At 31.8% G+C, this 14,088-nt stretch overlaps 2 protein-coding genes across 3 annotated transcripts; both read right to left on the bottom strand.

Annotated features, from left to right (window-relative positions):
• Positions 1-840: 840 nt before the first annotated feature.
• On the bottom strand, positions 841-3,757 carry LOC112800006 (mitochondrial carnitine/acylcarnitine carrier-like protein). Its single transcript, XM_025842037.3, has 3 exons — positions 3,217-3,757; positions 1,942-2,333; positions 841-1,532 (listed from the first exon to the last, which is right to left on the bottom strand). Exons 2-3 carry the CDS (start codon positions 2,331-2,333, stop codon positions 1,031-1,033), a joined length of 894 nt encoding a protein of 297 aa, XP_025697822.1. The 5' UTR covers positions 3,217-3,757; the 3' UTR covers positions 841-1,030.
• A 2,086-nt stretch (positions 3,758-5,843) lies between these two features.
• On the bottom strand, positions 5,844-12,704 carry LOC112800004 (probable sphingolipid transporter spinster homolog 2). Of its 2 annotated transcripts, none has more exons than XM_025842033.3 (16): positions 12,342-12,704; positions 11,967-12,098; positions 11,771-11,872; positions 11,538-11,642; positions 11,360-11,435; positions 11,188-11,262; positions 10,809-10,911; positions 10,667-10,717; positions 9,657-9,702; positions 9,328-9,419; positions 9,083-9,159; positions 8,725-8,838; positions 7,959-8,078; positions 7,615-7,743; positions 6,839-6,917; positions 5,844-6,721 (listed from the first exon to the last, which is right to left on the bottom strand). In XM_025842033.3, exons 1-16 carry the CDS (start codon positions 12,389-12,391, stop codon positions 6,552-6,554), a joined length of 1,521 nt encoding a protein of 506 aa, XP_025697818.1. In that variant the 5' UTR covers positions 12,392-12,704; the 3' UTR covers positions 5,844-6,551. The 2 variants fall into 2 exon arrangements, with proteins under 2 accessions (XP_025697818.1, XP_025697820.1); XM_025842035.3 differs by having other exon boundaries at positions 5,844-6,285; positions 12,342-12,540.
• Between the last annotated feature and the right edge of the window lie 1,384 nt (positions 12,705-14,088).

Below are 14,088 nucleotides of genomic sequence, written 5' to 3'. Positions count from 1 at the left end.
GCCGAGTTGAATGTTTTATTTCTTAAGGACCTCGTTATCCTTTCGAGATAATTATCAGGGTCAGATGGGGATTCACTCTTATTCTAATGATTTAATCCATGGTTAGATAGGTTATTCCATCAGCATATACTGACCACTTTCTATGGAATACAATAGGATTGTTTTACATTTAGAAAAGGGTCATTTCACTATTTTGAATATCTGTTTTGCACCAAATTTGAGGCATATTATCTCAATTTTCTGAAATAATGGAAGTTGGAAAAATGAAGGCATCAACCTTTATATATGGTAATGGCATATATCCAAGAATCTAAGATCAGTTGTACAAATTTTTCTTGCCACAATTTCTAACATTTATACCAAAAAACAAGGACTAAACTGCATGATGGAATCTACAACCGAATGCACGCCAACAATTTTGATGGACATGAATTATGGTCATTAACTTGAGAATTCAGAATCTTGTCTTTTGAAAAAGTTCAAGCTAAGTTCTCTTAGTTAGGATAGGTGAAATATGATTCTTGCAGTCATAATGATTCCATTCTATACATACATCACGTTTGGATTCTGTCTCTAGGACAAAAACATGAAAAGCAAGAGACAGATGGAAAATTGTGTCTCTGTATTTCTATCTCCGAGATAGTATCCAAACTTAGGCGCGGCGCGGCGCTTGAAACATTGTGTCAACTCATATCCCATCCACCATTAGATGGGATATGGATCCGATCCAAGACGGGTTCATATCCCATTTAATGCTGCATTTTGTGTAAATTGACATAGTTTCCCAAACATATACAATTTCCATAAGTAATAGAACAAGCATGAGGGAAGAAACCAAAATTCTAAAAGGAAAGGTTGTATGAATTACTACTGCTGAAACTTGAAGCAATAACAGAAAGATAAAACTTTATGGCCATCTTGCAATGCCTGAAATAAATGTTTTGGGAATAAAGTAAAACTAAGAAAATAAGTAAAGAAAAGAAAAATGCGAATCAATGTTACCCCCAATCAAGTCTGCTGTATGAACTAATCATCCTAGAGCTGATCGTGTCATCTCATATGCCAAGAAACAAGCTGCATTTGCAGGAACACTTCGGGCCATCGCCGGACCAAAACCCTTATACAGTCCTTTGACTCCTTCGGTGGAGCGAATCTTTCTGAAAGCATCAATTGTACCAGAAAACTTTGGATTTTTGTAATCATCTACTTGAATCACACTCTTAACAACGTCGGTTGGGTATACCATGAACCAGAAGGAAGCTCCAGCCAAGCCTCCAGCAACCACCAGAGAACCTCTACCTAGTCCAGAGGTATCACGTCCTCCTGCGAGTAATTGCTTAGTTGCTTCATATACTCCAAACATTGCAGCATTTCCAGGTATTTCACGCGCCATTGTAGGAACCAAGCCCTTGAAAAGACCTTTTACACCTCCTTCTGACCGAAGAACTTGTCTGGCCACATCCATAGGTCCTCCATATTTCACGGCCAGAGTAGCAACTCCAGAACCAGCAAGAGCACTTTGTGCTTGCAATCTGATCGTGGCAATGAAACAAAGCATAGTGAGTTACAAGGTAACCACGTACTTTGCGTGTGTGCTATAAAATGTCATGATTTTCATGTCATTATATTATGAGTATCTTAAAAGTTGACACTTCCTAAAACTGAGCTCTTAAAAGTTGACACTTCCTGAATTTCACAGCCAAAAAAGTGGGAAAACATCATGCATAAATTCACACAACCTTTGAACAATTACATTCAGTTCTTGCTTGGAAAAACTGATATTTGCATGAAGGTAAATCCTTGGAAAATTTTACAATAGAAGCAGGTAGAAAAAATGGTCAAAAAATTATAAGTATTGAAGTCAAGAGTAAGAAAAAAAAAGAGGTAAACACAAACAAGAAGATTAACCATGACACGATTAAACAGTGAGTGTCCTCTTACCTGCATTTGACCAATTCAGTGGGGCAAGCTAGAACAGAAACCGCAACTCCGGCTCCGGCGCCACAAACAATCTGCTGGTTTACTGTGAGAGGAGCACCAGGTTCGGACCTCAATAATGCCTCCAGTTGTCCCCTTACTGAAAACAGGACAGCGTTGAAGGCAGCTACAGTAGCAAGTGGGGCTCCCATACCTTTGTATAAACCCCTTGGTCCTTCGGCTGCTATTGTCTGCTTCACAGCATCAATTGCACCAGCATACTTGGGAACCTGGCCAGGGAGTGGTGTAGGCTGGCTTTGGAGCTTGACCTTGATAGTGTCAAAGGGGTGGCCACATATCAACTGTGCTGCCCCTCCAATAGTTCCTGCTGTTAGGTCCTTAGCCACGTCTCCCATCTGAAAAATCGAAATTCAAGCAAAAGAAGAATAGAGGGTTAAGACAAACTGATTTTAAGATGTGCAGTAAAACTACTATTACAATAAATGTACATTCATTGCTTTAATCTTTATCTATGAAGCAGAAAAACTAGATTGTTGTTTCAAAGATACAATGCCTTTTTCTTTGAATCATAAATTTGTATGCTTCTAAACTTTCTATTCAGATAATGACATTGCTTGGTAAAGTAAGAAGATTTGAAGGTCATGGAAAATGCCGCATATAGTTGGACCATTGCTTAATCAGATACATCCAGTGCCATTCTTTCCTTCCAACTCCCTTCTATATAACAATGCACCAGAAATTCCAAGGGGAATGCATAAACTCAATTCAATGTTTTTGAGCGTCAACTCACTGGATGTATAAGGTATTAGCACATGTTGACATTGATATCAAAATATTGTTATCACAATTAAAACACAAACATCTTAAAATATTAAGATTTGAAATATAAAGACTCTTGAAGTGATAAAGATTCGTTGAAAAAAAACCCTTATTTATACTTCAGAATGAGTGGTGAGGAAGTATCAATTCTCCAATCTAATAGTTGAAGTTTTTAGATCATTCAACAAACTGGCATCCATGAATTCATAGACACGAGTCAAATCCTTCACTATAACAACAATTTCAATCAGATTTGAAGTAAACAATTGATGGCAAAAGCAAATTAGGGATGATCTAGCTGAATTAGACTACAAACAAACAAAAATCAAACACTATATTTTACAATCAAAATTAGAAACTAAAATAAGCAAGGGAATCTGATCATCATAACAATCAAGTGACAACCCCTTTTACAGTGAGAAAAAAAAAGGGAACTTTTTAAGAAAGCTAGAATCGTACAGTAGTTTAGCTGGCAGCCGAAGAATCAGAAGAAGCAGAATGGAATAAAATCCAACAGTTTCTTTGTGTCAGATAAAATCAACAGTCAAAGCAGGAATAAGAATGATGCGTGCCCCAGTTGCTTTTTGATTGAAAGGGTCTATAAAGGAAGGGGCTTTAGATGAATCTGGGATATTGGGTATCTGAAGTTGAATCCAATATGTTAATAATAACAATAATAATAAAGAACCGATGAAGTGATAAAGAGAAAGAAATAAAAAAAGGTTTTTTAACAGAAACAATGAAAGGAGAGACGTGGCTGAGATCGAAAAAAGATACAGAATTGGAGATGACGACAGATGATTTGTCAGAAGCCCACTCTCTCCCTCTGAGTGTTTAAGCGAATGAGAAAGTTTAATTTATATCTTATAGTAAAGTGGAAGTGTGCGAGTGCGACTGTGACCAACCAAAGGTTGAGGTTGAGGTTGAGGTTGAGGTTGAGGTTGTTGGATGCTTTAGCAGCACATCACCCAAACATACGTGCGGGACATGTCATGTTATGTTAGTGTTTGTTTGGACGCTATTATTTTAATAAAAAATAATTTTTTTTAAAAATTTTTTTTATTATTTTTTAATGTATTTGTCAAATTTTTAATAGTAAAAATAAAAATACTAGAAAAATAAAAAATATTTTTTTTAAAAAAAATTATAATTTATATATTTTTTGAAAGATCTTCTTTTAAAAAAAGAATATTTTTTATGTAATAAATAAACAAAAAAGTATTTTTATATTATTAACCCAAACATAATTGATAAATAAAAAGATCTTTTTGTATGAAATATTCAAAGATAAAATTACTTTTATTTTTACGTAAGATCTTCTAAAAAAAGATAAATCAAAAAATTTTTTTTCTTAAAAGTCCATCCAAACAAATCTTAGTAAATTTTTAATTATCTCAATTTAAATTTTGAAAGAATCATAAATTGATCCTTAAAAATATAATATTTGGTATAATTTGATGATGGGAATTTTTATAGAAAATGAAGAAGGTACTTGTATTAAATATAAAAATCTGTATTGTAAAAGAAGATTTTTAAATTTTAATAAGCATTTATTGTATATAAAAAAAATCTAAATAAATAAACTTTAACTTAATATCTAAAACTTTATTTTGGAATTTACAGACTTTTTGAAATTAGGCGAATTTAATCATATTTGGATTCAGTTTTAAAAAGTTATTGGAATTTATTTTGACCCAACTCAAAAGCGATTTGAAATACCGGATTAAATAAGAGTGAATTTAATATAAAATTAGTATATACTAAAATAATAAAAATTTATTTTTAAAAATAAAATTTAAAAAATATTATATCATATTTATATCAAAATAAATTATTTTATTTATTATATAATATAAAAAATATTAATTAAAATATTAAAAATATAATATGACATTACTAATTTTGTTCTAAAATATATTATAAAAAAACTTCAAATTAACCGAGACCCAAAGTATAACTCGCCAACCTAAAAAAATATCAGATAAAAATAATAAATTTAAACTCAATAAAATACAGGCTGGACTAAACCTTAAACGCCCTTGATTAAAAGGTATTTTGAGAGTAGAATTGTCACACATTTTATTAGCTAATATATATTATTAGGACACTTGTTAAGGACACAAAGAATAATTTTTATATTTTTATGTATTTATTTTAAGAGTGTATTAAACATGTTAAAACTTACGGTCAATCTAGGGTCAAACGAGTTGGAATAATTTTAAAATGGTTGTTGTGAGGAGTCGAATTCAAAATCTTATATTCATTATTTTTTTAAGAGAAAATTGTATATTATCATGAATATATAACTTTAAATAAATCAATATCAATATATAAAATCATAATAAAAAAGAGAAAATATAAATTCAATCTCCATCAACTTTAATATATGTATAATAATTTTTAACTCTATATTAAAATATGTCAGGAATATGAGTTAGTTGAATAGAATTAGATTTAAATCTGCATCCGACCCTATCCGCATATCAACATGCTTGCTTTTAAATGGGTTAGATCGTCAATCCTATCCAAATAAATTAAGTTGGATTGAATACCCGCAGATATGGTTAGTATTACCATTCCAATAGTTCAATCTATTTTCATTAACGATCTAACAAAAAATGAGTTTAATTATGTAATTTACTTATTTATTCAAAACCTAAGAAATGAAATAACAATAACATGACAATCAAAGTTGCATTTATCTTTTGGAGCGTGTGGAAGGCTCGTAATATTGCTCTGTTTTAAACAAATTGATTACAACACCGAATTTTAAGGTGAAAACTCAGGTGCAGTCGATTTCACGTAAAATTGATACCTGAGAATCGTTAGATGATTTGATTGATTTGGCTAAATTTTCATCTAACGTCTCTCATATATCAACTTCACGTGAAGTCCACTTCACCTGAGTTTTTACCGGATTTTAAACACCAAATTTATCCTCTGTCGGAAAATGATTAATGCATCTGCTTTGTAAAGTATTGGCCTATCGGGTCATCCTTGTACTTTGTATTCTTAGGAACATCTTTGCTATTTCAGTAAATGATTAAAAGCAACTCTCACAATTTACCTTTGTCGGCAAAAAGAGGGGAAAAAAGAAAACACGATTGGATTAAATTGCTGAGTTATCACATCTTTACATTCGAACATCTTACAATTATAATAGTTGCACATTTGCACAGTAATTTACATGGAAAAACATTTGAACAGGGTGACTTGATCTAGTAACTCCATTCAACCTGATTTGATACAAAGGTGAAGCCATCAGCACCCTGCTCTTCAGCAACAGAGTATCAAACGTGGATGCCACCGATTTTTCCCTCTTCAAGGAACAATGTGGATGTTCCAAGATAATACACATATATGGGATATGCAACTTGTTTCAGCACGGTATTACTAACACTATAAAATGGATCAGAAACTAGGCTTCATATGAAGTGTCTTCAAGCAATGGCCTCCTTTGCTCTCTTCTTATTGAAGATTGATCATCATCAGGTTCGTTGAAAAGATCAACGCTTCTCAAAAAGATTCCTATAGCATTGATTACCATTAACCATAGTCAAGCAAATATTTAGAACATTCTTCAAGCAATTAGTAGTAGTATCCATGATGATGTCAATGGATATATTATTATTTGGTGGAATTAGTACGGTGGTGTGGTTAACAATAACCAGAACAACTTGCACCTTTGATCTCTATAGCAATAACATGCACATCAAGTTTGTAGCACAGATTTAACACCTCAGGTCAAGTAACAAAGAGTAACTGGAATTTGGTAACTTCTTTTCTTTAATGATTTATGGTTCCCCAAATGGCAAAACGTGACTTAAAGGGCTAGTCAATGTAGTTGCAGTCTTATAGACGAGTATGGGACTACTTTTGAAGTGTAAAATATTAACTGTCAAATAAAAATCTATTAGCATTTGAAACCCATGCGCAACATCCAGCAATTTCTTCAGTACGTGTTCTGAAATTTCAGTTTACAGGCACATTCTTAAAAAACAATTAATTCTAATGCATATCTGGTTTAAAAATTAAGAACAGCTAATATAATACCAAAGCTGCATGGTGGTATGCCACTTACCTATGAACCATATTATAGCAGCAAGAAAGAAAATGGATGTTAAACAAAGTGCTGTTTTCCTCCAGTCATTAATATGATCCTGTGCAGGAAAACTGCTTTGCTTAGAATAAAAACAAATGTTAAAACAGGAACAAATACAGGCAAAAGGCTGGAACAGCTAACAATGTAAAGCAGGTCAGTAAATCATGAGTATGACTGCATCAAAATGTAAAACATAAGGCAGCACAGTTCTTGTTACTAGTTTTGTCAACTTCTTTTCCATATATGTTAATTCAAGAGGGATGTTGAAAGTTGCCTAAACAAACTAAGATGTGAAACCCCTTTACATCAAAGGGAGAGATGAGAAAGAGAGCAGTTTATAACAAATAAAACCAGGTTTGACATTTATTTTAACAATTTTCTGGAGATAGATATAATAACTAAAAGAGAAGGGATAAAATTAAGTTTTGAAACGTCCACTATAGATCAAACCAACTGGCTAATCATATGATGGGTTTTTTTTGTTTGAGCAACTACATATCATGGTTTGGTCAAAACTACTAAAACATGGTTTAGAAGCTGCAAATGAAATCCAACAAACATGGATAAGGTGAAAATCAATTAAGCACTTTACTTCTAGTACAAATCTGTGTCTTATGTTGGCTGATAATATCCAGTTATAAAAATAATCAAAATATTAGGAAAAGCCGTGTAAAATGCAGAATCCAATGACTGATATATATCCAATAATGAAAGTAACCAAAACACACACAATATCAGGAAAAATGAGGTGTAACCTGCAGGATGCCAACAAGTGGTGAGGAAGGCACATCACCAAAGATATGGATTGAAACTGTAGATATTGCCATAGACAGCGCCCTCAAATTTGGTTTTACACAATGAAGAGAGACATAATTTACAGGAGCCTACAAAAGGAGACACAAATTTAAGACTAGAGTTTTATGTTATATATCATTATCAGGTTCTTATGAACATGCAGTAGCATGCAAGAAGATGAAATACCAACCATCTGAATCTAGAACAGCCAGTCCAATATAAAGTAATTGATTGCAATTATTATGCAAGTAGTAGGTTGACCCAAAAGAAAAAGAAAAACCCTTCAAGTGGCTCATAAAGTTACCTGTGTGGCAAAAATCAGCAGTTCACCAATAGAGAAGAGTACTATGAAACCAGATAAGCTCCTGAAACAGAATGCAATCAAGCAGAAGATGGCACCTAAAAATGTTGCTCCAGAAAGAAGCTGCCATGAAGAAAGGGAACCAAAGAAGAAAAGAAACAAAATATGATAAAAGATCATGAAGAGTAGAACTTCCAAATGAAAGATGTAAAATTTGAGATAAAGGAACTTTAAGGGAAAAATAATTCTAGAACTTCAGTGATATGAACGTAACCAGTCATACAAAATAGAATTAAGGCCACAGAAATACAATAATATAACAAAATTATTAGTCATCTCGGTTCCAGTTTTAGTTTTAAATATTTGTCCTCCTTTTCTTTGGGAGAACTTTCTTTTTTAGGTTGGAGGGGAGGGGTGATGGTTATTATTACATGTGATTATGCTCATCAAAAGCAGGTTTCAACTATTCCTGTACAACTTTGAAAATGCTAAAGGCCTAGAATCATTGACATGAATTCATGAAGTCATTTATCACTGAAAGGCAAAAGTGTTCCCTGTGCATTTTAGTTAGTGGGCCAGTAATCAATAGGCATCAACATGTTAGACTAATTATATAAACGTATTTTTTCCCACCATAAAAACTCAGTCCTTGAGCATTATAACTAGCATGGATTTGCCGGTAACAAAATAGTAGTAAAAGAATAGTGCATGATCCCTTTTACTCATTTGATAACTGATATTATATATAAATGGAAATTAACTAGCCTACCTTGAAGGCATTGGAGATTGTTGAAGTCATTTTATCAAGAATCAAGCCTCCAGCTAACGTACCACAAATCCCACAAACAATTGTAATACCTCCAAACAACAAGTCAGCATTACTCTGTCCAAAAATAATAAATAACAAAATTGTCAAAGAAGCAAAAATTTCTATAAATATTAATAAATGCACAACTACACAATCAAGCTTTAACCTACTAGAAGAGGTTGATTTCATATAATCAGAATCCAACTCGGCTCTATCAATGACCAAGTCTTCAATAGAACCGCTTTGACTAAGCTCTTTTTGTAATGAATACTCCTAATATTTGATATGAAGCAAATGATATTTAAGCGCATTATCATACCATATGGTAAATGCTGTATCCTGCCTTCGGTCCCCAATACGAGTAGGCCCCAATAACAAAATTGTATGATATATAACCTAGCAATGATTAAACTCTTTAAGTCAGAATATTTGCAATTGTTCTGGATTGACAATTCAATTATCAAATCCTCAATTGAAAATCTGTTTTGATTCCTCAGGCAATATTGTCAATAAAACTTTCATGAAGAAAATTAATTATCTCCCAGTTAGTAAAAAAATAAATACCTAGAACATTTATGACATACACTTGGTCACGCAAAAGCTCCAACATATCTTTTGAGAACCTGGTGATGTGATTCCTCAGTATGGATGGTGACCTGAGAAACGTAAATATCAATCATAAAGGTGAAATATAATATTTTAGCTGGTCTATCTGCAACATAATCGTCATTGTTGTCTCAAACTTGCAATAACTTTTTATGAGTTACACACAGTGAGTGTAAAATAAAACTATAACATAAAAATTTTACAGAAAATTTCCTTAAAGTTAATATTATCCACTATATTAATAAATTTCATCTTCTAAATTTATTAGATTTTCAGTTTTAACTCACTTGGATCCTCTGATAAAGCCTTGATCTCCAGCAAGCATCTCACCATCTATAAGGAAAACCTCTAACTTTGAGCATCGAAATAAGTAAAAGGAAATAAATTTACGGCAAAGAATGTTATCACCAGAACCAAGAAAAGGCTTCTAGATGAAAATAAGATACGTATTATAGTCATCATTCGAGTGATAGCCTAGCGTGCAAAATAGCACATAGCACAAAAACAGGATTGGTTTAGGCTCAGATGTTCAAAATATAATTCCTATAAAAGCAATACACTAGTTAGAATATAATGCAATTTTCTTTTATCTGAATCATCACATCATAGCTTTTAGTTGAAATCCACACATATAACATAACTTTGACTTGAGGCTACATTCAACAATTTTTTTTCAACCAATGACAAAATATCATGTATAGATTGGCACCTGTAAAATAATGTGAGAATAATTTATTGATCATCACCTAGGACTTGTTTGGGTGAGCTTCTACGAAAAGATTTTTTTAAGTAATATTTTCCTAAAAGATCTTTTAGAAAAGTAAAAGTAATTTTATGTTTGGATATTTCATGTAAAAATATCTTTTTATCTAACAATTATGATTGGGACTGGGTAAGAGAATATAAAGTACTTTTTTGTTTATTTATAATATTAAAAACATCTTCTTTTTTTAAGTAAAAAAGATCTTTTAAAAAAAGATGCAAATTGTAGCTTCTAAAAAAAGATATTTTTTATATTCTAGTATTTTTATTTTTACCATTAGAATTTTGCCAAACACTAAAAGAAAATATCTTTTTCCATTGAAAAAATATATTTTTCTAACAACTTAATGGCACCCAAACAAGCTCCTAATGCAATCTCCAAATGAGAAATATATTAATCCATTTTCAGATGAATCAATGAGATGTTGAGAAGATCAGAAAATAAATTTCATTTTATCCTTTGGAATTTTAAAAGACAACAAAGATTACAGCAGAAAATAATTTTACCAACATAATTGTCAAGAATTGACAGTACCTCCACATTCATTAGATGTCGGTATCAGTTTGGATTCCATGGGAGTGAAACCTATGGTGACAAATCAAATATTCTGATACGATTAGAAGGAGCAGAAAATTGACTAACTTCTAGAAACAAGTCATTCAGAAGAAATGGTTACCCTTCAACTGCAAAGGTTTCATTATAAAACCCAAAATGGGAAAAGGAAGCATCAAAATTGCCTCACCCCAAAATGCAATACGCCAATTAAACTGGCCTCCAACCTACACATTATTTGAATTTTTGAAGCTGACTCATTTGCAGATGACACATTCAAAAAAATAATGGATGCGAAGTGTGTAGAAAATTTTCCAATGAACAGTTCTTTAAGTTAGCATTACACAAGCCCATATATGTACAGTAAATGAACTCATAAGCAACTATACTAATACTCAAACAACATCAGTTCATGACGAATAAAATGATTATTTAAACCAGCAAACTAAGGAAACAATAAGAGAACCATCTAAAAAGCTAGATTTTATGAGTATTAATCTTACAAGTCCACCATAAACATAGCCCAAAGCTGTCCCAGCTGGTATGCACATATAGAAGGTAGCAAGCCATGCTGTTTTCTGCCATAAATAAAAATACAAGTAAAGCTGCAACTCTGCATTGGTGGAGACATTCAGTTCACCTAATTCTGATGGGAATGAAAGAGATAAGACTAACCTGTTCAACAGGAGCATTGTCATCTATGAAAGGTGCTGCAAGACTTATGAAGGATGCTTCGCCTACACCAACTAGCCTGCCAAAACCATGGCATCAGTCTTGACTCTTGACTCAATACATAATACTAGCAAATGGCAAAGTATTAAGGCCTTGACAAGTTGAAAACATATTCCCTCACATTCGGCATATTGCAATAGACCAAAAATCAAATGAACTACCACATCCAGCTATGGCGAACGTCCAAACTGACAATCCAACACCAATAAGACGAAACGGATTGTGACTGCAAAACATGAAAATGCATTAAAAAACGATGCAATTGAAAGGGAATCATGCAGGCCCGGTCTCATATAGTTAACTCTTCCTACTCTAAGCTACTTCAATTTAGCAACAACACGGAGTTAGTATCACCTTTTAGCAAGAGAAGCAAATATTGGAGAAGCAATTAGAAGTCCAACCATAAATGCAGATGAGAGAACTCCATCTTGAAAATTGCTCAAGTGAAAATCCCCCCTGAGATGAAAATACAATTACATCAACCACGAGAAGATGATGCTAACAATAACAAAAATAATTAGGGAAGAAAAACAGCAAAATTGGAACTTACTGAATTCCAGTAGCGGCAGTGCAAATACCAGAATCGTCGCAAATCTCAAGGTTTCCATTAACACCGTTGCTAGCAATAGCTCCACGATCCACATAGTTTAACGTATTAATTACACAGAATATCATCAAAAGCCTGAAAATCACGACACACACCTTCTTAATTCAATTAAATCAAGTCAATTAATTAAGCAATTCAAAAAGTCAACTCATCAGCCTCCCACATCAATAGCATTATTCATCCACTACAACAAAATTAGGAACTCGGAAATTCTGGAGTAACAATTGTTTCTCAATTTTCGAAAGAAAAACACAGAATTCTCCAGAGGGGAAAAATAAAACCCAAAGAAATAGGAAAGAAGATTTGTGAAGGTAGAACCTTTTGGGCGTAAACCAAGTAGGAGTGGGGTCTTGAGCTGAACTTGCCATTTTTTCTGCACATTCAGTCTTCGGATGATGAATTCTTCGACTTACATACGCAAGTGCCTCCCTGTTTCAGTTTCTTCTTCCTTCTATCGGTCAATATTTCAAAAATAGCTCTTTTTGTTTTTTATTTAAAAAAAAAAGAAAAACAAATACTCATTTTTCCGTTTTATTTGTTAAATATAATATTTAATTATTTATCACTTATGTATATAAAAATTCAAACAGCTCTTATTTTGAAAACAGCTTTGTTTTATATATGTTAAATAAAAACTATTGCTCTTATTACATTTTTCTCAACTTTATGATAAAATTATTCTCGGGAAATTAATTTGTTTTTTATTTATATAATATGATAATCATACTAATAAACTTCAAGTTTTAAGCCGTTGGCATATATATATTTTCCCTTTCTTTGAAAGCTACTTAGATTAAAATGTGTTATCAATAAAGCGTAAGTAAAATAGAGATTATTTTTTATCGATCCAAAAATCATAATGAAAAGTGATACTCACTTATACAAAAAAAAAATAAAAAAATAAAGGAAATATATCTTGAGATCAAGTTGATATTGCTTTGCAAGTTTTATGATATTATCTAATCTTAATATATAAAAGTAAACAGATAAGTTTACTCATATTATTTTTAAAACATGTTTTTTCTCTTACTAATGTCATGTCAGCAATATCATTTAGCAAAATTTTAGAATCAACTACTCAATTTTTGTCAAATTACCTATTATTTTCAAATTAGCAAAAAAAAAACTATACAAAAAAAATAACTCATTAAATATAACAAACTATACAATAAGTTTATAACCCCCAATAATTAATTTTTATAAATAACTCATTAAATATAATAAACATCCATATTACAAATGTCATAATAATATTATTAATTATAATAAATTTTACGTTATAAATATTTAAATTTCATACTATTTGACATACTTATATAAGTCTCTTACCATTATTTCTTCAAATAACATCAAATTTAGCACAAAAAATTTATTTCCGAACTACATAACATCTCAAACTTACTTAATGAAGTATCATTCTTTGGACAACATTACCAAACAAAACAAACAATTGGTTTATCAAAGTTTGCGTGATTCGTCTATGAAAAACATTAACAACCACAAATGAAGAGGAGCTTCTTTGTTTAGAAATGATTATATTAGATGAAAATGAGACAACTATATTTGTGGCACATGTAATCAAATACCACAATATCCAACAACAAGGTAACCCTATATACTTTTCATAATCTCATCTATCAAATTATTAGTTACCAACCCAATACTTATTTCATTTCAGATCAAAGTGCCACAACAATTTTTGTACTATTTAAAAAAAAGTGTTGGGTACAGCTTCAAATCTAATGACACTCCAGAAAAATAATAACATTGAAACACCATCCCAATTGAAAATTTGTGCAACCTTATATTTATATTTGAAGTCAAAGTAAATGATTTTAATCTCAAAAAAGATTGTCAACAATACACTGTTATCAAGACATTTATTCCAACCAAAAACACTGAACCTCAACACCCATTACAATAAATAAAACAGATAATATTCTAGAAAAAAATCACTTATTCAAGACATCATTTTTGTTTCTAATTTAAATTATTCATTGATTATAAGGAACCAACTTCGCCAACACTAATATCATCGGACAAAAATCACATACCCATCAAGAGA

This window comes from Arachis hypogaea, chromosome 5 (genome assembly GCF_003086295.3).
Source record: "Arachis hypogaea cultivar Tifrunner chromosome 5, arahy.Tifrunner.gnm2.J5K5, whole genome shotgun sequence".
In the NCBI taxonomy this organism is placed as follows: domain Eukaryota; kingdom Viridiplantae; phylum Streptophyta; class Magnoliopsida; order Fabales; family Fabaceae; genus Arachis; species Arachis hypogaea.
This window is presented reverse-complemented; position numbering and strand designations above follow the sequence as displayed.